Source organism: Pleurodeles waltl, chromosome 9, assembly GCF_031143425.1.
Source record: "Pleurodeles waltl isolate 20211129_DDA chromosome 9, aPleWal1.hap1.20221129, whole genome shotgun sequence".
In the NCBI taxonomy this organism is placed as follows: Eukaryota; Metazoa; Chordata; class Amphibia; order Caudata; family Salamandridae; genus Pleurodeles; species Pleurodeles waltl.
The window spans coordinates 1089148850-1089176648 of record NC_090448.1 but is presented as its reverse complement, the minus strand read 5'-3'; the positions used below and the strand labels follow the sequence as shown (position 1 = coordinate 1089176648).

The window sequence follows — 27799 nt, the reverse complement described above, 5'->3', positions numbered from 1 at the left end:
TGGTTGTAAAGGTCTTGAGAGGGGCGAGCGTGTTGGCGCAGTCGTTGATCCACTGTGTGAGGTTGGTCGCGGCAGTGTCTGGGTCGGTGGGGTCGCTGGGTGGTCTCAGGGCGAGGGCGGAAGTCAGTTGGTCCCCGGTGACCTTGCCCCAGCAGCGGCGTGGTAGCTGTTGGGTCCGGTGGTGTGTGGTGGGTTTTCTGAAGGTGAAGTGGACGCATCTGTGGTCGGTCCAGTGTGGTTCGGTGGTGTGGTTGAAGGAGACGTGGGGGCTTGCGGAGAAGATGGGGTCAAGCGTGTGTCCAGCGGCGTGAGTGGGTGTCGTTACTAGCTGTTTGAGTCCGAGGTTGGCGAGGTTGTCAATCAGGGTGGTGGAGTTGGCATCGTTGTTGTTCTCGAGGTGGAAGTTCAGGTCCCCGAGGAGGATGTAGTCCGTGGAAGCGAGGGCATGGGTGCTGATGAGGTCAGCGATGGTGTCACTGAACTGTGGGCGGGAGGTCTGTAGATGAGAGTTCCTCTGAGGGTGGTGTTGGGGTCGGTGTGGATCTGGAAGTGCATGTGCTCGGCGGTGGTGAGGGTGTCATCGGTGTTCGTTGAGATTTTGATGGAGTCTTTGTGGATGATGGCGATTCCTCCTCCCACTCTGTTGGTGCGGTCTCTGCGGGAGATCTTGTAGCCCTGTGGGATGGCTATGGCAATGTCTGGTGCTGAGGTGGCGTTCAGCCAGGTCTCCGTCAGGAAGGCGACGTCAGGGGCAGTGGAGTCTAGGAGGTCCCAAAGTTCGATGGCGTGCTTGCGAGCGGAGCGGGTGTTGAGGAGGATGCAGCGGAGGTGGTTGGGTTCTCTGGCTGGTGGTGTGGAGGGTTGGATGCTGGTGAATCTGCAGTTCCGGCAGGTGAAAGGCCCCTGGGTGCGTTTTGTGGTGGCCCGGTAGCAGGGGTGGTCTCGTCTGGTGTTGAGTGCGTGGAGGGTGCTTGCGTCGTAGTGCAGTCTGGCGTTGCGGGGGGTGCGGGTTCCAGGGGTTCTGGTGCTGGGTGCGGTCCAGGCGCGGACGGGCAGCCTCCATATGAGGACAGAGGGAGGGAGGAGCAGCTGGGAGGTGGGAGCGGGGCGGCCAATGGGAGTGAAGGGGGCGGGGCAGCAGGGGTTCAGCAGCAAGGGAAAAACCCAGGGGAAAACCCGGGGAAAAAACGGCGGGAAAAGACGGCGGGAGAGGGACAACAGAGCACAGGGGTACAGAAAGCAAAACACAGGGGCACAGAATGGAAAAAACAAGTGGCACAGAAGCACAAGCTCAGGGGAATAGAAAAAAGGGAGCGAGTAGTCAGGCGGCAAAAGTGGCAACGGAGGTTCAACCCACAGGGGGCTGCATGGCAGATGGGGGGAGCGACCTGCCTGGTTTCTATTGAAACCTATTGAACACCCAGCGCCCTGTTTGCCCACTGAACCCAGCTGCCCCTGTGCCACTGAGGGTGTGTTTTGTGTGACTACTTGGGCCCCGCCAGTGATCTACCAAACCCCCGTGATCTTCCCCTTCGAGGACGCAGGTACTTATCTGCCAGCAGACCGGAACCGGAGCACCCTCTGTCTCCTTAGGCGCCCATGTTATTTTGCCTCCTCTTTGACCTCTGCACCTGACCGGCTCCGTGTTGCTGGTGCTGGGTGTTAGGGGTTGACTTGAACCCCCAACAGTGGGCTACCTAGGTCCCGGAGACTGAACTTGTAAGTGCTTTACTTACCGTAATAACTAAACTGTACTTACCTCCCCCAGGAACTGTTGAAAATTGCAGTGTCCACTTTTAAAATAGCTTATTGCCATTTTTATGAAAAACTGTGTACATTACTGTTTTGGTTCAAAGTTCTCAATATTACTGTGCAAAGTACCTTACACTTCATGTACTTACCTGCAATCTGAATCTTGTGGTTCTAAAAATAAATTATCAAAATAATATTTTGCTATATAAAACCTATTGGCCTGGAGTTGTCATTGAGTGTGTGTTCTCACTTATTGCTTGTGTGTGTACAACGAATGCTTAACACTACCCTCTGATAAGCCTAACTGCTCGACACACTACCACAAATAGAGCATTAGTATTATCAATTATTGCCTCTGTCAAGCCTCTTGGGGAATTCCTGGACCCTGTGCACACTCTGGGGGTTATTCTAACTTTGGAGGAGTGTTAATCCGTCCCAAAAGTGACGGTAAAGTGACGGATATACCACCAGCCGTATTACGAGTTCCATAGGATATAATGGACTCGTAATACGGCTGGTGGTAAATCCGTCACTTTTCCGTCACTTTTGGGACGGATTAACACCTCCTCCAAAGTTAGAATAACCCCCTATATCTCATTTTAATATAGTATATACAGAGCCAGCTTCCTACAGTAGGAAAGAGTGTGACTGGCCACTACCACCCGCACGCCTCTCACCCGAGAATGCTGAACTGATTTGCTGCAGCAGAGAGAGCTTCCCACGTTTGAAGGCCCTCCCAGGGACCCACACAGCTGGGTCCGCGGCCTGACTGGATCAAGATACTGTGGTTGCACATAGAGGCCAAGATCTGGGGGCCTTTCCCTCCTCCTTGATGGCACTGGTGAGAGCGGGAATGACTTCTGCTGTTCATTATGTTCTGGTCTCATTGGAGATAAATGGCAGAGCTGGGATGGAGCCATCTAACTATTGCACTGGGATACTGGGGCTTCTCTCCTGCACCCTGGCGAATGGACCAGCACACCAACTAGATCTAACCCATGCTGCCTGGGGGTGGGGCCCCCGAGCAGGAGATTGCAGCAGAGACAGGCTTTGTGTTGCCCAGTGAGCCTGTTTTGCCCAATACTGCCCCATGATTTGACTAGCAGACCTTACACATCAGTGGATGCAGCTATGGCAAAAGATCAGGCGGCCCCCAAGCAGAGTAAGCAGGATACATTTGCAAAGCTGCTTCTTCAAGATGGCATGCTAGGTGTCCAACAGGTGGAGACGCTGCCCACGCTGAAATGTCCTAGACTGGCGCCATTGTTAACACTGCAACTTTGATGCAGGCCATCCAGGAATCCAGATTCAGCCTCTAGGACAAAATTGGAGAGGTCAGGCAGATGTTTAGTTACTCTACCAGGACCTATGCAACACCTATGCAGCACAATAGACAGTAGACCAGGAATCGCATCTCAACTCTGGAAAACATGGTGGCCAACCTGCAACAAACAGTGCATAAGATTCACTTGTCAGGTTCTGAGATGGCGGCTAGAGTAGAAGACACTGAGGAACGATCCCGTCATAACAATTTATAGTTTGTGGGATTCCCTATTAGGGCGGAGGGCTCCCATTGCAAACCTTCCTCGTGTCCTGGCTCTGCGTCTTCCTCCCCCGGAAACAGTTATCTTCCTGCTTTCTCATCAAACACAGTCATAGGGCTCTCGCCTGCCACCCCTCCCTTGTGGCCCCCGCTAGAGACATTATCACTTGATTTATGGACTATAGAGACAGGAATTTAATCCTCCTCACTGAGAGATCCGTGGGCGAAATTCTCTTTGAATCATCACTAGTCCTCATGATCCTGGACTATACCCAACTGGTCCAGACCCAGCATAAGTCCTTTGAGCATGTGATGCAAAAAATCTGTTCTTGATCACCCCAATGGAACATGGGAATGGACTGAGGAAATGGGAGTCTTTCATCATGGTCCATCAATTAAGAGATCCGACAGGAGATCTGGGGATGGCGCTCCATCAGCGTGGACCAGAGAAGACGCCACTGCTCATGGAAAAGGACTTCAAAGTGGGGACCAGGTCAATGGGGAAGTATGTGTGTCACCTCCCGGACTCAAGCTACCTCAGACATAGATGATGGCAGGGTCTCCCCGGGGCCTCGTCTGGGCAACCATTGTAAGTTGCCTCTCTACGTGCCGTGCCAAGCTGGGCATCAACAAAGTAAAACCTTGGCGCTACCCCAAAAAAAGTTGTTTGTATAAACGTTAGAGATGTTGGGTCGACAGATACTTTCGACGATGGAAGGGCAGAGGGAGTTGTTGGGCATTAGAGTTCACTTCCTGTTTTCTTAGTTTGCTGTGTTTTAATGTTTAAAGGCAGGCATTACGGATGATTCTCTACTCAGGTGACAACTCAATGCCACATAAGACTAGCTGATTGCTGCCATATGCTTGGGCCTTAAGATAATGAGATAGAAAGTCATTGGGCTCCTGGACAAAATCAAGAAGGGGGCTGTGCTTTGATACATGAAAAGGCTGCCCCCGATATTCTCTTCCTTCAAGAGACACTTTTATTGGTCTCAAAGTGTCCCTTCCTAGCTAGACATAGGTACAGTAGGGTCTCTACTGGGGGACATGGGGTGTAGCAGTCCTGATTCTTAAGATATGCCGAATTTTCATCACACAACCCCGGCTTGACCTGCTGGGTCATTTTGCGCTCCTGGGAGGACCCCTGGAGGGTAAGCCCTGGGTGGTTGGAAGCATAAGTATCCCCCCACTCCCACCGTAATTAATAAATTGTTGCAAGACTTGTCCACGGCTGTGCATCAAATTCAACCCAGAGACATTCTAATGGACGGAATTCTGGACACAACTTCGGTCACCCCATCATCCAGACCCGTTACTCTCCAAAGATACACAAAAACATATACTCACTACTCTGCATCACTCAAGAGACACTTGAGGCTGCACTGTTTCTTTATGCCTGTGTGATATTGCCATTGTTCTTCGGACATTGTAGGAAGTTGGCTCTGTCTATACTATCTCAAAGTAAAAGATAGTGTGCACAGAGTCCAAGGGTTCAACTTAGAGGTAAGATAGTGGCAAAATTAGATAATTCTAATGCTCTATTGTGTGGTAGTGTGGTCGAGCAGTAGGCTTATCAGAGGGTAGTGTTAAGCATTTGTTGTACACACACAGGCAATAAATGAGGAACACACACTCAAAGACTTAACTCCAGGCCAATAGTTTTTATATAGAAAAATATTTTCTTAATTTATTTTTAGAACTACAAGTTCAAGATTTGAAGTAAATACATAAAATGCAAGGTACTCCACACAGGTAAGTTAGGAACTTTGAATTAGAGCAGTAACATATACAGTGTTTGTTAAAATGGCAAAAAGTGTCCTCAGCGGGCAGACCAGGGTGGTTTTGTAGAGCACTGGGGGGGACACAAGTAGGCACACAAAACACCCTCAGCGACACAGGGGCGGCCGGGTGCAGTGTGCAAAGCAGGCGTCGGGTTTTGTATAGGAAACAATGGAGAGACCCGGGGTTCACTCTAGCGGTGCAGGAAGGGCACAGGGGGGCTTCTCTGGCCAGCCACCACCTGGGCTAGGCAGAGGGTCACCTGGGGGTCACTTCTGCACTGAGGTTCGGTTCCTTCTGGTCCTGGGGGCTGCGGGTGTAGTGCTTGGTCCAGACGTCGGGTCCCTTGTTACAGGCAGTCGCAGTCAGGGGGAGCCACTGGATTCTCTCTGCAGACGTCACTGTGCGGGTCCAGGGGGGTCGCGGCGGTGCAGTAGCATGGGAGTCCTCCCTGTGGTGTTAGTTCTCTGGATCTCAAGCCGGGGACATCGGGTGCAGAGGGTGAAGTCCCACGCTTTCGGCAGGAAGAGTGAGGTCTTTGAAATTTGCAGAAAAGTTGCAAGTTTGTTGCTCTTTGTTGAGCAGAGCCACTGCTCACTGGAGTTTCTTGGTCCTGCGGTTCAGGGCAGTCCTCGGAGGGTTCAGAGGATGCTGGTCCCTGTTGGATGCATCGCTGTCGCAGTTTTTCGAGACAGGCCGGTACGGCTGGGGCCAAAGCAGTTGTCATCTTCCGTAGTCTCTGCAGGCTTGTAGGTCAACAGTCCTTCTTAGTTCAGGTTGCAGGAATCTGATTTCCTGGGTTCTGGGGTGCCCCTAAACACTTAATTTAGGGGTGTGTTTAGGTCTGGGAGGGCAGTAGCCAATGGCTACTGTCTTGGAGGGTGGCTACACCCTCTTTGTGCCTCCGCCCTGAGGGGAGGGGGGGCACATCCCTAATCCTATTGGGGAAATCCTCCAAAACTTAGATGGAGGATTTCTAAAGGCAGGGGTCACCTCAGCTAAGGGCACCTTAGGGGCTGTCCTGACTGGTGCGTGACTCCTCCTTGTTTTTCTCATTATCTACTCCAGCCTTGCCGCCAAAAGTGGGGACAGTGGCCTGGAGGGGCAGGCATCTCCACTAGCTGCGATGCCCTGTGGCACTGTAACAAAGGGGGTGAGCCTTTGAGGCTCACCACCAGGTGTTACAGTTCCTGCAGGGGGAGGTGAGAAGCACCTCCACTCAGTACAGGCTTTGTTCCTGGCCACAGAGTGACAAAGGCACTCTCCCCATGTGGCCAGCAACTCGCCTGGTTGTGGCAGGCTGGCAGAAACTGGTCAGCCTAACACTAAAAGTCGGATTGGTATTCAGGGGGCATCTCTAAGATGCCCTCTGGGTGCATTTTACAATAAATTCTACACTGGCATCAGTGTCCATTTATTGTGCTGAGAAGTTTGATACCAAACTTCCCAGATTTCAGTGTAGCCATTATGGAACTGCGGGGTTCGTGTTTGACAAACTCCCAGACCATAAACTCTTATGGCTACCCTTGCACTTACTAATGTCTAAGGTTTTGTTTAGACACTGTAGGGGCATAGTGCTCATGCACATATGCCCTCACCTGTGGTGTAGTGCACCCTGCATTAGGGCTGTAAGGCCTGCTAGAGGGGTGACTTACCTATGCCACAGGCAGTGTAAGGTTGGCAGGGCACTCTGAGGGGAGTGCCATGTCGACTTAGTCGTTTTCTCCCCACCAGCACACACAAAAGCTGTGAGGCAGTGTGCATGTGCTGAGTGAGGGTCCCCCAAGGGTGGCATAAGATATGCTGCAGCCCTTAGAGACCTTCCCTGGCACCAGGGCCCTTGGTACCAGGAGTACCATTTACAAGAGACGTATCTGATTGCCAGGGCTGTGACAATTGTGGAAGCAAAGGTACAGTATAGGGAAATAACACTGGTGCTGGGGCCTGGTTAGAAGGGTCGCAGCACACTTTCAATCATAACTTGGCATCAGCAAAAGGCAAAAATTCAGGGGGTAACCATGCCAAGGAGGCATTTCCTTACACACATCCATATATTACCTCGGGCATAACAAGATCACACCTTGGTAGGGATTCAACTGGGAACAATCAGCTATCGGGCCCCAGAGGTATGGCGGGTCAGTGCCTTGGCTGACCAACTACCAGGCCTCAGGAATATGGTTGGTCAGTGCCTGGTGGCTGATGGTGGAATCGCTAGTCGATATCCTCCAGGCGGTCATAACAGATTAATTCAAGGTGAATCAGTATTCAGTGGACTCCCCAACTACCCTGTTAGAGACCTTCAAGGCAGTGATCTGAGATTGGGCTTTTGCAGCAGTCCAGGGAAAGGAGCGCAAGAAGGAACATGAGGTATCCCAGTTTGAATGCCAAATTCTCAATCCAGAGGCCTTGGCACAAATGGGCCCCAAACCTAATGCCATTTGGCATTTGGAGGGACTCTACCAAACCTTAAAGCAGAAACTCCTAGATACGGCCACGCAGCTGAAGAACTTGTGTAGAAAAGTAACCTCTTGCACCCGTTTTCACTACAGGTCACTACACCAGGTCACTATCAGTCACCCCTATGGTAGGCCCTCTCAGCCCAGAGGGATGGGTGCAGGTAGCTGTCTGTGAGGGCACCCCTACACTAGCAGAGTTGCCCCTATAAAGTCCAGATCAATTTTCCTGGACTTGGTGAGTGTGGGGACGCCATTTTACACGTGTACTGGACATAGGTCACTACCTATGTCCTGCTACATATTGGTTAACCCTGAACCTGGGCATGTTTGATGTCAAATATGTCAGAATCATAACCCAATACTGCTGCAAGTATTGGAAGTATGATTCCATGCACTCTGGGGGCTCCTTAGAGGACCCCCAGCATTACTACGGCCAGTCTTACAGGGTTTTCCGGGCAGCCTAGCTGGCTTCTGCCCTCCTGCTGCTTGATCTGATCAAGCCCAGGAAGGCAGAACAAAGGATTTTCTTCTGAAGAGAGAAGTAATACCCTCTCCCTTTAGAAATAGATGTGACTGGCTTGGGAGGGGTAGCCTCCCCAAGCCACTGGTTTGCTTTAAAGGGCACATTTGATGCCCTCTGTACATAAACCAGTCCATACCGGTTCAGAGACCCCCAGTCCCTGCTCTGGTGCAAAACTGGACAATGGAAAAGGGAATGACCACTCACCTGTCCATCACCACCCCAGGGGTGGTGCCCAAAGTTCTTCCAGAGAGGCCCTGGGTTCTGCCATCTTGTTTTTAAGGGAGCATCTGAGTGGCCAGGCCAGGCAGGTGATGTCAGAACCCTCTCCTGATAATTGCTTACCTGGTTAGGTGACCAAACCCCTTTTCAGGGTTATTTAGGGTCCCTCTCTAGGGTGGGTCCTCAGATTCAGCTTGGAAGATTGCAGCAGGACTCCTCTGCAACCTCTGCTTCGACTTCTGGCCTCCAGAACTGTGACTGGAACCTTCAGGACCCAACAAGCTGCCTCCAGGAAGAAAGGACTCTTCTGCAACATTGTTTCCAGGGCTGCTGCCAGCTTTGCAACAATGTCCTTGCCGTGCATCCACAGAAGACTGCAACACTTCAGCCTGCACAAGAAGAAGGAATCTCCCTTGGAGTGAAGGAGTCACTCCCCTGCAACCGCAGGCACCTACAACAAGCGACGACCGGCTGCGTGGATCCCCTCTCCTGCTGAGCTGCGTGTATCCTGCATCACGGGTGATGGTCCGGAGTAGTCCTTTTGGTCCTCTCTGCCATCTGTCCAACTTTGGTTGAGGTAAGTATTTGCCTTCCCATGCAGGTCAGTACCCCCAAGCACTGCATCTCTTGCAGCTACCAAGGCTTGTTTGCATCTCCTCCAAGGGATCGTCAGATGACGTGTAGCTCCAGCCCCAAGCACTCCATCCTGCAAAACACAGCCTCCTGCATTGTGGGAGCCTCTTTTGTAGTGCTGCGTGGGCCTCTTCTGCAACTCCTGTGTCCCCGTCCTGTAGGACTCCTGTGGGTGCTGCCTCTGATCCTGTGGACTCTCCGTGATGCTGAGGGTCCCCTGTGACTCCCCCTCCTGGGTTGAGTCCTCCTGGGCCTTGCTGGTCCCCGGCAGCACCTCTTTTCCACCAACCACAAGTTTGCCTTTGCCAAGGCTTGTTGGTAGAAATCCTACACCAACACTCGTCTGCAATCTTCCTTCCGGCATGGGACACCTTCTAAATCCACCAGGAACTCTTCTCCGGCTCCAGGGCTGCAGTGCTGACCTGTACTTCATTACCGTCGACCAACTCCTGAATCCACAGCTGGGTGGGTATTATCTCCTACTCCTCCTGTACTCCACTGTGCCTCTTGGACGTGGTCCCCTCTCTTCACAGGTCTTTTTTCTTCAGGAATACACTGCTGGTTTTCTTGCAGTCTTCTCAGGGTGTCTTCTTTTCCTCCTTTTGGGTGGTTTGGGGAAAATCGAGTGTTTTACTCCTGCATTCTTGGTCGCTGGGGGTTACTGTGTTACTTACCTCAGTGGTTTTCTAATACCCCCAGCTCCCCTCTACACATTTCACTTACATAGGTGGGGGTTCGCATTCCATTTTGTTAGTATATGGTTCATGCTAACCTTAGGGTCACTATTGGTTATTGCTATTTGTATTGTTTTCTGACCTTTTGTATGCCTATTTATGATTGGTAGTGTATATATTTAGTGTATTACTTACCTCCTAAGGGTGAATCACCTGTCTAGTATTTTGTGGTGGTTTGTTCCAAAAATAAAGTACCTTTGTTTTTGTACAACTGAGTGTTTTCTTTCATGTGTGTAAGTGCTGTGTGATTACATTGGTATTGGATGAGCTTTGCATGTCTCAAAGATAAGCCTTGGCTGCTCATGCACAGCTACCTCTAGAGATCCTGGCTTCTAGACACTGCCTACACTTCACTAAGAGGGGATACCTGGACCTGGTATATAAGGTGTAAGTATCATAGGTACCCATCACACACCAGGCCAGCTTCCTACAACTTGCCAATTCTCACCTATATGAACAAGGCAGTAAAGCTAGTAAACTGATTTACCGGCGTACCCAGAAACAGAAGGGCCCTTGCATGATTCCGGCATTCCGAACCTCAGAGGAACAAATGGTCCCCTTTAAATTGCACAAGTCTTCGTGGGAAACTACAGCACCCTCTATGGCCGCAGAGCTCCTCTTCCCCTGGGACAATCCTGTTTGATAGCTGATCATCCACCCCTTATGCATGCACAGCGGACAGTGTTAGATGCAACACTCACCATCAAAGAACTTCAGGCATCGCTCTCAGGCAAAACATCAGATCCCAATGGCTTTCCCATTGAATTCTACAAGAAATTCTCATCCCTCAGATACCCACATCTCCTAACTCTGTTCTTGGATATAGGGTGCACGGACATGGTCCCAGCCAACCTCAGGTACACCACCATCACCACTTTACTAAAGCCAGGCAAACCACTCCCCCCAAGCTCTACTCTTCTTACAGGCCTATCTCTCAATGTAGAATGTAAAATACTTGCTAAAATAATGGCTACTAGACTGACAGGGATCATCACGTCACTCATCCACAAGGACCAACATTTCTTAATGCCTGACAGAAGCACGTCCCACTGCTTTCTCAGAATTTAAGTTGCCCTAGCAGAATTGGACCATGTGCAGGGCCCAGGGGCCATGCTCCTGGTTGATAAAAAAAAAACATTTATTACAGTCCACTGGCCCTTTCTCTTTCTTATACGCTGCTGTATGAACTTTGGACTGAAGTTTTTATCAATGATAGCATCTCTATATGACTCCCCATGTGCTTGTGTCTGACTTAACGGCACTGTCGTCCTTGTTACCCATTCGGTGAGGTATGTGGCAGGACTGCCTCTCACCCCTACTCTTTGTCTTAGTGATTCACCCCCGGCATCATGGGTCTGCGTCGACTTACAGCTACAGGGGTTTCAATGGGCGGTCAACCATGAGGACATAGCAGATGACATGTTGGTATACATCCAATCACAACATACATCCCTGTTTCATTTGATCTGTATGCTAGGTGTTTCTGGAGATGCAGTAAGAGTTACATGCCCAATGGGCCCAAGCCCCTCTCCAATGCTGGGCTTCTGGCTACAGGTTACCCAGGAGCTCTTCTGCTAGCTGGTCCTAAATATTGTCTGAGACCCACATGCCGCCTGGGAACATAATATTGTTCCTATCACACGCCAGGTTTGCAGCGACTTGCAACACTGGGCCCTCTGCAAACGTAACCACTTAATCTAATGAGAGATGTAGCACTGTAAAAGATAATAGTGCCCCCCCCCTCTTTTGAGATGTACCACAAAATGACCTATTCATACTTCCCTCATCATTTTTCACCAAGATCTGATTGGTGGCAACAATTTTTTATTGTGTGGGCAAATCTCCCAGAGTGGTGTCTGTGAAGTACACATTGCCGGTGAACGAGGGTGACCTCGAAGCTCTGGCTCTTCGCCTATACTACTGGGTAGCTCAGATGGTCCCCCTGGGGTACAGGATCTTTGGTGACTGCCACAACTGTGCTCGGCATCTGGAGCTCTTGACGCTTGAGTATTAGGGCTGTTCTATGGTGATCGTCTCTCCACCTCCCTTCCCCAGACGTCAAAGATCCCCTTTCTGTGCTAGAGAGATGTTTTGGCCTCTATTAAATAGCTGGGAAAACTAATGGCCCTCACCTCACTATTGAGTGGGACTTGGCTGAAACAGGTTGCTCACTTGAAGGGTATCTGTGGGTGGAACCTTGTGGCAACATGACCTCATAGAATCCTTTGACCACCCTAAGACTGAATTTGGGTTAGGCTCCTCCCAATCTTTTATGTGTTTGCAGGTCCCCCAGTCTTCGATCCCTTGGAGGCCAAGCAGGCACCGGACCCGCTGGGTCGCAAGGGTTTTTCACAATTGTATAGCTTCCTCCTGCTTAATACACCAGATCCCTTGACTGCACTGGAAGATATTAGGTCCCTGACGACAATGACTGGTGGGAGGCTAAAATGACCTCTGGGCTGCTTACCATCTTGGCTTCTGTTATACTAATACTATTTAAATACTTTCATTGCACATATTGAAGACCACACTGACTGTGGAGTGTGGGGAGGGCCAAGTTGCCATATTGCTTGCCCCCAATGGATCATACTTTCACCTCCTATGGACTTTTCCTAGCTTAGCCAAGTATTGGAGGGCAGTCCATACCAAGAAAACAATCTCCTTCAGATTGTGGGGAGCCTGCATCCTAAAGTAGCATTACTAAGTATCATGAATGGCTGGACGCACACAAGGTACCAGCTCCTTCTGGCTGGAGTAGAGTATTTAATCGGTAAGAGAGGCATTACCAGGAACGATGGCTCCCTGGAACTCCCCCTCAGGTTAACTGCCTAGGAAAAGGAGAGGGACCAACGTTGCAAGGAAGAAAGGGAAATCCTTAAATGGAGAGGTTTCGAAATTGGGTTGGTGGTTGACTGGAGAATGAGCCCTGGTCAAGCTGTCAGGATTCAGCCTCTCCTCACCAATATAGTCCTACCAGACTAGTCGGGCTTTATCCCCACTTGATCGTTGACGCACAGTCTGCGCACTATCTTTGTACTGCTCCATTATCTGGACCTCTCTGTCCAGGCAGTGGCAGTGCTCCTGGACGCTGCCAAGTCGGTTTATTCTATAGAATGGATATATCCTGCATCGGATGGGGACCTCTCAGGCATTCATTCAGTAAGTCCACCTCTTTTACACAAACCCACTAGCGATAGTGAGGGTGAGGGTGAATGGGAATATTACTGAGTCACTGCACATATACGTGGCACGCACCAGGGGTGTCCATTGCTACTGATCCTCTTTGCATTGGCTTTAGGGCCCTTGGCGTGTGTAATCTATAATTGCCATATGGCAGCGGCCCTATGCATTTGCCAGCTACCCCTTGCTATATCGTATGCTGATGATATGGTGCTATATATACCAGACCTGCAGGTACACTTGGCGCAGGTCGTTTGGGAGTACATACGATATGAACGTTGATCTGGCCTAAGTAGTAATTTGGCAAAACCCAAGGTACTTCCTCTGACTACCTCAACTCAACCATTTCAATTAGACTTCCCACTAGAATGGGGGCACTTACCTGATCAAGTATCTTGGTGTCAGGGTACAGAGACCCAGATCTGGTGGTCCGGTACAACTATGAAAAGGCCATCACAAACCAAGAAGAACAGGTTGCTCAATGGTCACGTCTCCCCTTGTCCCTGGCAGATCAAATAGCAACAATGAAAATGATAATCCTGTCTAGATTTCTGTATCTCTTCATTAATATACCTATTACATTATTACCAGAACAGGTTTTCAAAACATGGCATTCACTTATGATAATGCTGGCATGGGCGGGCAAACACCCAAGAATTAGCTGAGACACACTTACATTACCCTACATGCAGGGAGGGTTTGGCGCACCTGATGTCATCTATATTACCTCTGTGCCCAAGCCCATTTCGCACATTATTGTTATTATCCTTCTCCATATATGCCACACTTGGCGACAGAAAATGACGATGAATATTCTATCATCCTTCACACCATTCTGCGCTATGAAAGAGCTGTGTCCACATGACAAAATTATTACAGTCAGTTGTACTGTGAGGGCGTGGAAGGTGTTGGGCGCACAGGCAGGCCAGCTCCCATTATATGCCCCATAACTTCCTCTGAAACTCTTTCCAGCTCTCTCAGTTACTTAGAAGAAGCTAACACTTACTTTACTTGAAAAACATAGGTTAAAGACAGTGGGTGATTTATTCTCTGGAGGGATATTTATAGAGATGACCGACCTCCCACGGACACTGCGGATGACCCTGCTGTTATCACTTACATACCGCAGACTGCGTCTGTGCGAGGACTATATCCCCAATTCCTGGCTGAACCCCCACCCTTGGAGCATTACAAGCACTACTTGCCAGCACTAGTCAGTTGGTCACAAAACTATATAGCACCTCACAATGAGAACAGGTTATATAACACACAGCCCTGGAAAAGTGGAATGTAGTACTAGAGAATTCCTTGAGCTCGACAGACTGAAGTTACTGCTGTGTGCTTACGGAAATGCTTACTTTTACTATGCAATTTTTGAATTATTCATGTTAAATATTTGCAAAAAATGTATTGTACTCCTCTGAGATTGTTTAAATATAGACTATGCCAGGATTATAAATGTCTGCAGTGCAGAACCAAGGAGGCAGACTTAGTGCATCTTCCTTGGCACTCCATGAATTCAGCAATACTGGTATGAGGTGGTGACTGCTATATCTTATATGGTGCTTGAGAGAATGGAGTGCTCAATGGTGCTTGAGAAGGTGGAAGGCACTCCTCAGCTATGCTTACTCAGGTTGATTAAACCCTTGCAGCCATTGCATCTTAATTTTATAGTGATCCCTCTCCTGTTGGTGAACCGAAGGGTTGCAATGTGCCGGGGTAAGATGTCAGAACCTAAAGTGACCCAATGGCTCAGAGAAATAGCATACTGCCAAATGCAGCTTGAACTCTATGCGGAGGGGCTCCCACAACCCTCTAGGTCCAATGATATTTGGTGTCCCTTTACAGTCTACTTGATATCTCGATCGGATGTGTCCAGAGAAACAGCTGTGTATCAACGATCAGCTCTGATGCTACGGTGATATATGTGTTGGTCTTAACCCTATGGTATTATGCTGCTTGATTGACTCAAACGTATGTTCTGCTGAATGTGCAAACAGTACTTTTCATTTACATGCATTATAGTGTACATCAAAAATGTTAATAAAACAAAAAATCAGGCCTTTGAGAAGTGCACAAGGGTCCTGCCCTGGCTTCATAGTCCTTACAAGAGGTGATGCAGCCCTTTGTGTGGGGGGCAGGACACAGCCTCTTCAATTGTGAGGCTGTGCCCAGCCCCTCCCTCACATCTTCCCAGGACGGCCCATCAAGTCACACCTAAGCTCCCATTGTGTTTGCCTGTCTAGGGGAAAACCACAAAGTCCAGCTGTCACCCACCCCAGACATGTGATTAGAGACACACAGCAGACACCAAACGGCTAAAGTAAGATAATGACAACTTTTTAAAAGTGGCATTTCAAAATTGCAATTTAAAATCCGACTTCACCATAAATTGTGATTTCAAATTGTGGTTCCAGAGACACCATACTGAAAAATTCTATCTCTTCCAGATTGTGAATTACACTACAAAGATTTAATAAGGTAATCCCAATGTTATCCTATGGGAGAGAGAGGCCTTGCTATACCAAATAAACAACTGGGAGTTTTTCACTACTAGGTCATGCAAAACTCAAATTACATATCCTGCCTTTTAAATACATTGCACCCTACCCTCTGGGTTATTCAGGCCCTACTTTAGGGCCAATTTATTTGTGTAAAAACTGAAGGTTTGGACCTGGCAAAACGGTTACTTTGCCAGGTGGACATGGCAGTGTAAAACTGCACATAGGCTCTGCAGTAGCCGGCCTAAGACATGGTTACGGGGCTACTTATGTGGGTGGCACAATCAGTGCTGAAGGCCCACTAGTAGCATTTAATTTACAGGCTCTGGCCATATGCAGTGCACTTTACTAGGGATTTACAAGTAAATTAATTATGCCAATTAGAACTAAGTCAATATTGCCATGTTTAGGGTCGAGAGCACAAGCACCTTGGCACTGGTTAGCAGTTGTAAAGAGCACAGAGTCTTAAAACCAGCAAAAACGGCATCAGAAAAATGTAGGCTGTATGCAAAAAGGTTGGGGAGGAGGGGGACCACTGTAAGTATGTCAGGTATAACAGAGAGAGAGAGCCCCAGTGCTTAATTTGTGCTTGTTGTTTCTGGTGCTAAGCACCGGCACTTATTTTTGAGGGCCAGGGCTTATTCTTCAACTTCAAGCATTTGCTGCGAGGAGCAAAAGACACATATGGGAAAGACGGAGGAAGAGAAAAACGAAAAAGCGTCACAATGAGAGGAAGTAGACAGCTGCTAGAGTGATCTGAAGGGGCAGTGAGTGGCTGTAAGTGGATTGAAGAGGCCCGAGATGGCTTCAGGATTACGCTGCCTCAGTATTCCGTGTTCGCACATATGAATACAGCAGCCGTGTGTTTAAGAGGAGGGCTTTGGGCACCAGCACTTTTTTTATTTACAAATTAAGCACTGGCGAGCCCCCTAACACCAGAACATCTGGGTCCCATGGCTTTCCTGGTCAGCTGTCGAGGAAGTTTAAGCCTTACTTAATTACATTTCTAAACATTTATTAAATGCGGGGTTAGAGTTATGTTGTAACATATGCGTCTTCTCCGCCCGCCTTGCCTGTTCGTTCTATGATGTTTTGTAATAAACTTAAAAAGTAAATAAATAGATACATAAAAAATGTGAGATAAATTCGGACAGGTGCAATGTAGATAATACACCTGTGTGAACCATTGTAGTTTACCAAAGGAGAGTAGCATTTTTCTTCTGCCATCCTGTTGGAGTCAGGCGTATGACATGCAACTCACTGACCTTTTCTATATATTTTGCAAGTGGATAGAACTGACAATATTTTTTCTTTCTTTCTTCAAAGAAAGGGGAATCCCTGATATCACAGCGCCACCCAAAGACGGCCGACATAAGCCGGAAGAGCCGCACTTTGCAAGAGCATTGGGAAAAGCTGAAGAGAGCGGTCGCCACTCGTGGGAAGATGCTGGAGGACAGCCGGGACTTCTTGGAGTTCCTGCAGAAAGTGGACCAGATTGAAGCATGGATTAGGGAGAAGGTAGGTGGAAGTGACTTGTACTTCAACATTAGGTCAACAACCAGAGAGGGATGATTATAAATATTCTTTACCATCACACATGCACTGTACATGAAAAAGAAACGATTGAACTTAAAACAAGGTCTGCTTAGAGAGCTAGTGATCTGTGATGACTAGGAAAGAATGAAAGAACCAATGTTTTGTAGGAGACCAGTAACCAATGGTCTATTGTGTGCCCTGCACCGTGCATGGGCCAGACATCCTGGATGCTAGCAGTGCCTTCTGAGACAATGAGAGGATGTAGGGAAGGTGCCTGAACACCTGTTTCCAGCCTCTATTGTAGCACTAAGGTCGTCCATCTTTTTGATTTTACTAAAACAATATATGTACAATATACTGCTGTCCCACTTTATCTTTTGGTCTGTTGTGTTATTCATTTTTTATCTGTCCCCTACACCACGCCGCATGGGGCAGTGGGTCACCCCACTTCAGCTATTGGCTAACTTTACTTTGGGTGGCAGCATTTTGCTTTTTCACATTGCAGTTCTTTTCAGTGCCAGGGATTATTATGGGAATGTGCGTTTGACGCCAAAAATGTTTTTACTTTTAGCCAGTGTTTTTTTAGTTTGATGTCAGGCCAGCACCTCCACCGACCCTCCACGCAAGTATAAAGATTTAGTAAAAACATAACAAAATCAAGCATTGACAAATCCAAAAGTTTGGCAACCAAGGCTAGATATATTGGTGTTGCCAATGCTTATTTATTTCAAAATGCCACAATGTATGTCCGGGTTGGGGAACAAACTAGAGAAAAGATCCTATGACACCAGTCTCTTTTGTCCCGTCCTCCAAGCCCATATACTTTGAAAATAACGCCCTGCATGTTGTAGTGTAGTATTCTTGTATGTCTTACAAGAAAGCTTAGAGTCTGTACTATAAAACAATAGAGCGGGTCTTGTGTTCTTCCGATTTACTCTGTTGAAAGAAAAACGAGTTACACCGAAGGTTAATCGTAATGAAAAAGGAAATATTTGACATGGTCTGTTCATCACAAAGTTCCTATTTAAGAGAGGCAACTTCGATGTCTGATTTTGGCCGTATCACAAACACTTTCCCATTCCCGTTTCTTTTTATGTTTTCCTGAACATAAAATAGGTCCCGAAGGCATCACAATGTTATACAGATTTGCACAAAAGAAAACTAATAAATAAGTAGGGTACAAACATTTCCAATCGCAGAAGAATCATTCGCATACATAAACAGTAGATAATGAAGACTGTTGGAAAGGTTAGTCTCCTTCTCTTTCGTTTGGGGGGGGGTGTAGGAAAGTGCCACTGTTGGCATGGTTACCCCCCCCAAACCACCTTTTCTCTAGTCTTGATGACAACTCTGATTGAAAGTGTGCTGGGATTGTGCTAACCAGACCCCAGCACCAGTGTCCTTTCCCAAAATCTGTACCTTTGTTTCCATAATTGGCACAGCCCTGGCACACATTTAAGTCCCTTGCAACAGCAATGCAGTTGCAGAGTGGTAGTCCCTCCTGGCAGCACAACATTCCTTGCTGGCAGAATGTCCTTTGTTCTAGTAGAGGTCTGATTTGGTGTGGTTTGGGGTCCCGTACTTATACCCAAATGTGCCTTTGAAGTGGGGGAGACTTCAAAGAGACCTTTAAAATCACAAGGTCACTGCCTTTTTTTTACCCTGGCTCCAGACACTCTACCTACATGGGGTTATGCAACATTTTGTGTGGGGAGAGGCACATCCCTATTCAGGTGTAAGTAAGGAAGTGATAAGCTCCATCCCCACCAAGCTACTTAATGGTCCATTCAGTCACACCTAAACTCCCATTATGTGCGACTGTCTAGAGGGAATGCATAATTCTCCAGTTTTGGATCTTTTATAGATTCACATGCTTTAATCATCCCCGTCGTCGTAGTGGGAGTCCCACAGTAACCTTAAATATACACAGCAGTAAGTGTATTACACTAGGCCTCAATGGCCTATATAGGCACTGTTATAGCCTACTTTTCCGGGAACGCAGAGCTGGGGGTAGGCGCCGAACCACCTGGTGGTCTTATAGCGCAGGATCATTAAACCAGCCTGGACTACTGATGCTCGCTGTTTTCCTGATGCGGCCCATCCTTTAATTCAAGGAGGGTTCCTTTGATAAGCATAGATTCCTAATTGGGTTATAACATGTGGATTAGGTACGTTTTGGTCCTGACGAATCGCACCGATCTTAACTGACATCATTTGCGAGAAACATGTTGACCATTATAGTAGTAGCATGGTGATTTCTGTGCTTACTTTTTGCTTTCCCTGAATTTTGGGACTGCTGATCCTTTCTTAATTTTGGTTTCTTTTGAGGGTGAATTAGACATCATTTCTAATTATTACCCACACTTGGTTTTTAATCATGACAGAGGTCGATGTTTAATTAAAATAATCTCTCTAGACCTCTAGCCATTTTTATCCTATATACCAATCCCATTTTCTGCCATTCACCAACCGGCATTTCTATATTTAAAAGATCTCCGGCAAAGAGCCCCAACGAGGGGCCCGTCAGGCATTGCAGTGCCGGCCTGACGAGGAGCAAAAGCCCGATGATGAAGCATGAAGCATGTCACTATTTGGTGAGTGAGGGCTCTTGTTCTAAATCAAATTGATTCTTTGGATCCATCGGTTTCTTTAGAATCTGTACAGAACCCATTGTTTGGAACTGTGTACCCTTGTCTTTTTTTAAGTTTGATGGGAGTATCGTACACAGGACCAGTTAATTTCAAAACACTCCCGATATACTAGCCCTCTCTTAGTTGTTTTTGGTTACTGTTATAGCCTATCCATGTTCTTTTATAAAAAAAAGAACCAAATCTAAACTACAACCACTCAGGCAACAGCACCCTCTAGAACACTCCCAACAGAGGCTGTTTCCCTCAGATTTTCTACCACACGTCGTGTGAAGGGAGTCTTCCTGCGCTCTGCTCAACTTCTTTCTCTACAGCTATTCTGACACGAAAATTTCTTTCAGATATCTTGGATTTCCAGTGGACAGGATGTCCCAACAAACTAAAAAAAGGACTTTTCAGAAATTGTGATAATTGTGGGAGAAAAAGATTTCATATTGATGACCCGCACAAGAAGTGCATATACTGCCTACATCAGACCATAAGGTGAGGGATTGCAAAATTTGTTGCACCTTCAGTCATAAAACCCTGAAAGACAGAGAGGGTAGACTTTTGTTATGGCTACAAAAGGAGAAAGCTATGGAATACCCTTCTTCTGAAGAGAGTAAGGCCTCCTCACAGGCTTCTCAATCCTAAAGAGACCTAAAAATAAAGAAAGACTTTCTACAGAACCTGCGAAGAAAGTTTTTAAGAAATATAAACACCTCTCTTTAGAACAACAAAAAGGCCAACTACAGGAATGTCAAAATTCCTCTTTCTGTCTTCGATAGCTGTGGGAAAGAAAGCATCTAGAATCCTATCAATGCATGCCTCCCCAAGTAAGGTATTATCATATCCTCCTCAACACCTATTAGATGACGATGATGACGGATATTCTCAAGACGAAGGAATGTTTGAAGTGGCCAACAGTCCATCACAAATCAACGTCAAATGTCAGGACCTGGACGACGATGAGGATGATCAATATCAGGGCAATTATTATTCAGCAAAAGTCCAACCAGATCTGTAGTTTTCCGCATATGGTGACTGTGACAGGGCACAGTTAACAGGGGTGGACGTAAGGTACCCCTGGGGCATGCTGCTTAACGCCGGACCTTGTTTACATCCAGCACGGCCTGAAGGGAGTGAGGTGCTAGGAGACATGCCCAGACCAGGAAGGAGCAAAGCTGGTGAAGGCATAGTGAGGAGGGGGACGCGTGTCCTGGAGGAACGGGACGAGACACAGCGTGGTGCAGTCGGGCTGGAGAGGACGGAAGGCGAGCAGAAGGAGGAAGTGGCAGAAGGAGGACGTCACACAGAGCAAAGTGCGTTCGGTGAGAGGAGGCCGAGAGGTAGAGTTGCGGACGAGGAAGCTAGCTACGTTCCTGGAGGAGCGTGGCTTATCCAGGTACGAGGACGGGCAGGGGAAGGAGGTATAATTATCGGAAGGAAGGGAGAAGGAGACCTGGCAGGGGATGGGGAACGCACTGGGCACTAATGAATTAAAGAAAAGGATAAGAGCACAAGGGTACAAGGTGACAGAAGAAAGGTGATATACATGTGTGAAAAGAAAACAAAGAAAGAATAATTAACAATTCACTGTTTATTACTAACATAGAGAATATCAAGAAAATAAAGGAATTAACCAGTGCACAACTCACTCAAAGGCACAAAAAAGGATAAAAGAAATCCTTTGAGGAAAAGACAAGAATAAAGAAAGTAGAAAGTATCCCTGTACTTACCTACTAAAGGCCTCGTATTTTCTTTCCTCTCTCCCTCTCTTGGTCTGGATGACATTCCGGAGCCTTGGAACAACAGTACTGGGAAGAAAAACAAAAGGAAGATATGTGAGGATACTAGATACTAGAAGAAAAGGAATACCCTAAGGACATATATAAAGACTGGAGAATGTTCTGACCAATAGGGATAAGGAAAGAATGATTAACGATATAGAGAAAGAAATAAAGACGAATACCAAAAGACCCTTAACTAGTATCCTGAGTTATTACTTACCTGTCACAGTGGTGTCAGAAGTGGGATTCAATAATCATCAAAGACAGGAAAGTAATATGCAGGACAAACCAAGTTTAGCGGACATGATAGCTCAATTGGCGGAGGACCAGAGGCACCTACAACTCGTATGGGAAGAACAGATAAAAGAGGCAATAGAAGATCGGGAGGCTATTAAAAAGCCAGGCTACGATTATAGCAAACATTCAGTTTGTACACAAAACTGCACTAGGAAAACTCACGGAGACAATCGCTAACACCAGAGTCCACTCTACAATCCCTAGCACTGTATTACAAAAGTATCAAGAGGGAGAGGACCCAGATGCATTTTTTACAAATTTGGAGAGGGTGGCGAGTTAGGCTAACTGGCCACAGGAGCGCTGGGGCCAATATGTTGCCCCTCTACTTAGCGGTCCCTTACAGGCAGATTATCAAGAGGTAAACCTTGGTGGGATAACTCCATATATTGACATTAAAAAGGCTATCTTAGAATGGGTAGGACTGGATCAGGAATGCTATAGGGTACGGTTTCGACGCACTAAGTAGATAAGCACTAAGAACCCCCGGACTCTCTTTTATTGGGTTCAACATGAAAAATGTAAATGGCTGACTCCTACAGAAACCACCAAATAGGAGATGTTCCAAGCCATAGTACTTGAACAGTACTTAGAAGCCGTACCGACAGCCACTCGTAATTGGATTAGACAACACCCCAGCGTGGACAACTCATCGGCTATTGAATTAGCCTGTGCTTATCACAGGTTTCCAGAATTTAGGGGAACCATGACAAGAACAGTCCCACCACTCCTTAAACCACCTCCTCAACAACCCGCTTCAAAACACATGACAGGACCAAACACGGACAAAATCTCTCCTTTCCGACTGCCACTGAAGGTCCCATGACCACACCCCAATGTTATCTCTGCGCAGAGTGGGGACATATTGCATGGCATTGCCCACAGAAATGGAACCAGGTAGAACCAATGGAAATAGGGATTGCCAAAGGAAGGGTTTTGTGGTTGGGTAATACCAATACACAGTGTACCACGAACCTGCTCGTAAACCAACAAGTAAGGCGGACCTTGGTAGACTCAGGCTGTAGTCAAAGTGTAATAAACCAAAAATACATACACCCAGAGCAGTGGCTGAAGGGAGAGTATGTAGTCATCACATGTGTACACAGTGATAGCAAAACCTATCCAGTGGCTGTCATACAGGTGAGGTGGCGGGGAGAAAAAGAGCAAGTTGTTGGGGTAATACCAAATCTAGTAGAGGAGCTCATCATAGGGACTGACTACGTGGGATTTCAGGCTCTTCTAGGCAGCCTAAAACTTAACAACAAAGAAGAATCCTAATAGACCATTATCCATAAAACGAAAAAAACTAATACAAATATTTTTTTAAATAAAAAGCCTTAGTAGGCAGGTGCCCTGGCCTCATGCACGCTGGGCCAGGCCTGCTATTTTGAAGCACACTATCTGGCTTATCGGCAGCCAGTGAAACTCTTTCATAGTAGTCAAAGACAAATCATATTACCTTTTTCTTCTTATACACCTAGCTGCCCAGTTTTGAAGTTGTGCTAGGGTTGTGACGGGAAGATCTCGCTAGAAGGCACTACAGTAGTCTAGACGTGATAAAATCAATGCCTGTGATACAGGCATATAGTTTTGCTTAGGTATCAGAGGAGCACTTTCCGCAGTAAACTGAAATGCAATAAGCATGACCCCCAAAATCAGATCACTTTTTTCATATTTAACTCATTCATTAGTTACTCCTAGGTTCTTTGCCTGTGAGATTGGGTCAGGCACAGATCCTCGACCTTTGGGCCACCAGTCAGGTTTATGCATTATATAGGAGTTCGAAGCAGCCTACTTCGGTGTTGTCTTCACTCAGTTTTAGTGCGTTAGTGTTTCTCCTTTTCTTGACTTCCTGCATGCAATCGTGGAAGTTCCCTGCCTCCCTGCAGATTCAATCACTAGTACTACAGTCTGGGCATCATCTGCGTAAGACACCAGTGGTAACCTAAATTTCCGTGTCAGTGTAGCCAGGGGTGAGATGCAGAGTTTAAACAGGGATGGAACCCTGGCCACTTGTCAATGGTCTATGATTCGAAGAATATGCGACTATTCCGACTTTTTGGGTTAGGTTATTTAAGTAGATAAAAGTCACTTAAGGCATTGAGGCTTTGATTCAGGGATGGGTGGGAGACTGGGTGTAATACAGCACTAAGATATAGTAGTATCACTGCTGCAGTTTCTCTCTTGTTTAAAACATTTCTTGTACCATCAAATGCAGTAACTAGCACAGTCTCCGTACTATGTAGCGATCTAAAACCCTCATTTGCTTTGTCTAATATGTTATTTTTGTCAATATGCCTGACCTGTTGTCTGTTTAATTCCTTCCTTCTCCCTTATTTTTGCCGGAAATGCAGATGAACGACGGGACTGTAAATAGAAAGTTATCGTGTGTCCGCTGTAGGTTTTTTTTTTCAGTAAAAAGGATTTGAGATTCTTTTCATATTTGTGACCAAGAAAACGAGGCAATTGATTTATTGCATAGGTCTGTTACTAAAAGTGCTAGCAGATCAGCTCCTAAATTAAAGCCTGAAGCCGGGAAGGTGTCCAATGGTTCACTCGATTTAATATTCAACATCATAGTATTAACTTCCTTGTTTTGTAATAGTTCGACGTCTGTCAGCGAGGAGGCCAGTTTCATTGATTGGGTATTATATATCCAAAGCCTTGGGCTTTATCACTTTAAAGCTGGAGTTCATTTTATGAATCTTATTTTTAAAGAATATTTAGAAGGATTCACAGAGAGTATCTGAAACAGAGAGATTGATGCATATGAATGAAGTTAAGCACGTTTCTATGTTAAACACTTCTCTGTCAGTTTGTGCTGCTAACATTTTCCCACCAAAGTAGTTTATTTTCGATGATTTGCATAATCTATTATATATATTTAATTCCTGTTCATGCTCAACTTTATCATACCCTGATCCGTTGCTTTCCATACCCTTTCTAATGTCCTACAATGCCTTTTTGGCATGGCAAGTTCTTTTGAGTACCAGGGTGCTGATGGTATGTTCCTTCTGGATTGATTTGTAGTGAGTGGTGCAAAGCGCTTCGACGCCTCGTCAGGGGCAGTAAGCGCTATATAAATTCTATTACAATACAATACAATACAATGTTATCCAATGCCTCGGTCACCCATTTGTGAAATTCAGTTAGTTACTGAGACAGCTCCTCGTCTGTATTAGTACACAAATGGGGCTTTCTTGAGGGTTTCATTTATACTGACCTTAGTAACCCTGTGCCAAGCTCTGTCTGCTGTTTTTCTTTCAAGGATGTCTGTTTCTGATAGGGGATTTTTATCGTTAATGGAATCCCTTAGTGATAAAAACAGATTATATGGTGTTCCTACAGATATTGTCTCCCTTACATTAAAATTAGATCAATCGTGTGACCTTTTGCTTGTGTGGGGGATACACCTGGTTTTTCTAGATTTAGATCAGATAACAAATGTTGTAGTTCTCGTGTCTCACGACTACTTCCATCATCCCTTGTTATGTTGAAATCTAGTAGCAACCAAATTTAGAAGCAATTTAATCTGCTAATGATGTGCTAAAATCCGCACAATATCCCGGAGTACGGTACAAAACGAAACGCGTGCATGTTACACTTTGAGCAAGCTTTCTATTAAATAGTAGTGTTGCCACAAATATTATAAAGTAATGTTTCGACAAATGTGAAAGTCATTCATTCTCAGACTTCCAAACAACATTTCTGCACGTATTTATACAGTGTTTTTGAATCTTAATATGTAGGTAATATAGGTCAGTGGTTAATGTGCCTGCTACATACATATACGTGCTGCATTCAGGTGACAGATTTGACTCATAGTGAGCTGACTCAGCCTTTGGTCTATTTGAACAGATAGTGGCATGTGGTGAGATAACATTACGAGTGCCTGGACAATGATTTATGAAAAATTAACGACCTCTAAAGATTCCTTTAAGCCATGTTTGTAGTCAGTTCTCATAGAAATTGAAGAGGCCTAAAGGGATAGGTAAGGTTGGCTTTCGCAGAATGCTACTGAAGGTAACACTGTCTCAACAGATCACCTTTGTGACATGCAGTGATTTAAAGTTTGGGCAGGGTTACTCGTCACAAAGTTGACAGCTATCCAATCCAACCTATTAGAAGTACCATAGGATATAACACACTTATATTAACCCCTTCTCTGCCAAGCCTCCCCCCCCCACCCCCCCAGCCTTTTGTTTGGCTATTTGGGGCAGTTCGCGCTTAGGCCCTCATAACTTTTTCTCCTCATATGCTACCCACGCCAAGTTTGCGTTCTTTTTTTTTCAACATCCTACGGATTCTAGAGGTTCCCATAGTTTGTAAGTTCCCCTGGAGGAGACCAAGAAATTAGCCAAAATACAGCAAAAAGTCAGTTTAAACAAACATGGGGGAAATGGGATGCAGAAGAAAGCTTGTGGTTTTCCCCCTGAGAATGGCATCAACAAAGGGTTTGCGTTGCTAAAATCACAATTTTCCCAGCTTTCAGGAACAGGCACACTTGAATCAGAAAACCCTATTTTTCAACACAATTTTGGCATTTTACTGGGACATACCTCATTTTTACTATTTTTTGTGCTTGCAGCCTCCTTCCAGTTAGTGACAGAATAAGGTGTGAAACCAATGCTGGATCCCGGACAGCTAAACATTTCTGAAAAGTAGACAAAATTCTAAATTTAGCAAGGGGTCATTTGTGTAGATCCTTCAAGGTTTTCCTACAGAAAGTAACAGCTAAAATAACACAATATTGAAATTGAGGTGAAAAAGAGCCATTTCTGTCCACGTTTTCTTCTATAACTTTTTCCAGCTATGGCAGTTTTATTAAAGCAATATATTGTTACGTCTGCTGGACTCTTCTGGTTGCAGGGTTACATAAGGCTGGTAGGTTCATCAAGAACCCTAGGTACCCAGAGCCAATAAAGGAGCTGCACCTTGCAATGGGTTTTCATTCTATACTGTATTCCCCCAAGACTCCCGATAACAATGGCACCTTACTTGTGTGGGTAGGCCTAGTGCTCAGGACAGGAAACGCAACATGGACACATCACATTTTTACATTGAAATCTGACGTGTTTTTTGGAAAGTGCCTAGTTGTGGATTTTGGCCTCTAGCACATCCGGCACCATAGGAAACCTACCAAACCTGTGCATTTTTTAAAACTAGACACCTAGGGGAATCAAGGATGCAGTGACTTGTTGGGCTCTCACCAGGTTCTGTTACCCAGAATCCTTTGCAAACCTCAAGAATTGGCAAAAACAAAATCCTCACATTTTGGTGACAGAAAGTTCTGGAATCCTAGGGGAGCCGCAAATTTCCTTCCACTCAGCATTCCCCTAAGACTCCCGATAAAAATGGTACCTCACTTGAGTGGGTAGGCCTAGAGCCCGCAACAGGAAATGCCCCAAAACACAACATGGACACATCACATTTTCCCAAAGAAAACTGACCTGTTTTTCACAAAGTGCCTAGCTGTGGATTTTGGCCTCTAGCTCAGCCAGAACCTAGGGAAACCTAGAAAACCTATATTTTTTTTTAAACTAGACACCTAGGGGAATTCAGAATGGGTGACTTTTGGGGCTCTCACTATGTTGTTACCCAGAATCATTTGCACCTCAAAACCTCAAACATTTGGCAAAACAAAAACACTTTTCCTCACTTTTTGGTGATAGAAAGTTCTGGAATCTGAGAGGAGCCACAAATTTCCTTCCACACAGTGTTCCCCTAAGTCTCCCAATAAAAATGGCACTTCACTTGTGTGGGTAAGCCTAGTGCCTACGACAGGATATGGCCCAAAACACAACATGGACACATCATGTTTTCCCAAAGAAAACTGACCTGTTTTTTGGAAAGTGCCTAGCTGTGGATTTTGGCCTCTACCTCATCCGGCACCTAAGAAAACCTAGCAAACCTGAACATTTCTGAAAACCTGACACCTATAGGAACCCAGGTTAGGGTAACTTGTGGCACTCCTACCAGGTTCTGTTACCCAGAATCCTTAGCACTCAAAATTAGCAAAAAAACACCTTTCCCTCACATTTTATTGCTGCAAAGTTCTGGAATCTGAGAAGAGCCACAAACTTTCTTTTACCTAGCATTCCCCCATGTCTCCCAATAAAAAATGGTACTTCACTTGTGTGGGTAGAACTAGTGCCCGCAACAGGAAATGCCCCAAAACACTACGTGAACACATCAACATTTTTAAATACAAAACTACCTGTTTTTGCGGGGG

General features: G+C 46.3%; 1 protein-coding gene across 1 annotated transcript in view; it reads left to right on the top strand.

Annotated features, from left to right (window-relative positions):
* Nucleotides 1–27799, top strand: part of SPTBN5 (spectrin beta, non-erythrocytic 5) — a 1780873-nt gene that overhangs the window by 1147193 nt on the left and 605881 nt on the right. The window contains exon 40 of the mRNA XM_069208774.1: nt 16647–16838. Coding sequence (XP_069064875.1) covers nt 16647–16838 — 192 coding nt within the window. The remainder of the gene's footprint in view (nt 1–16646; nt 16839–27799) is intronic.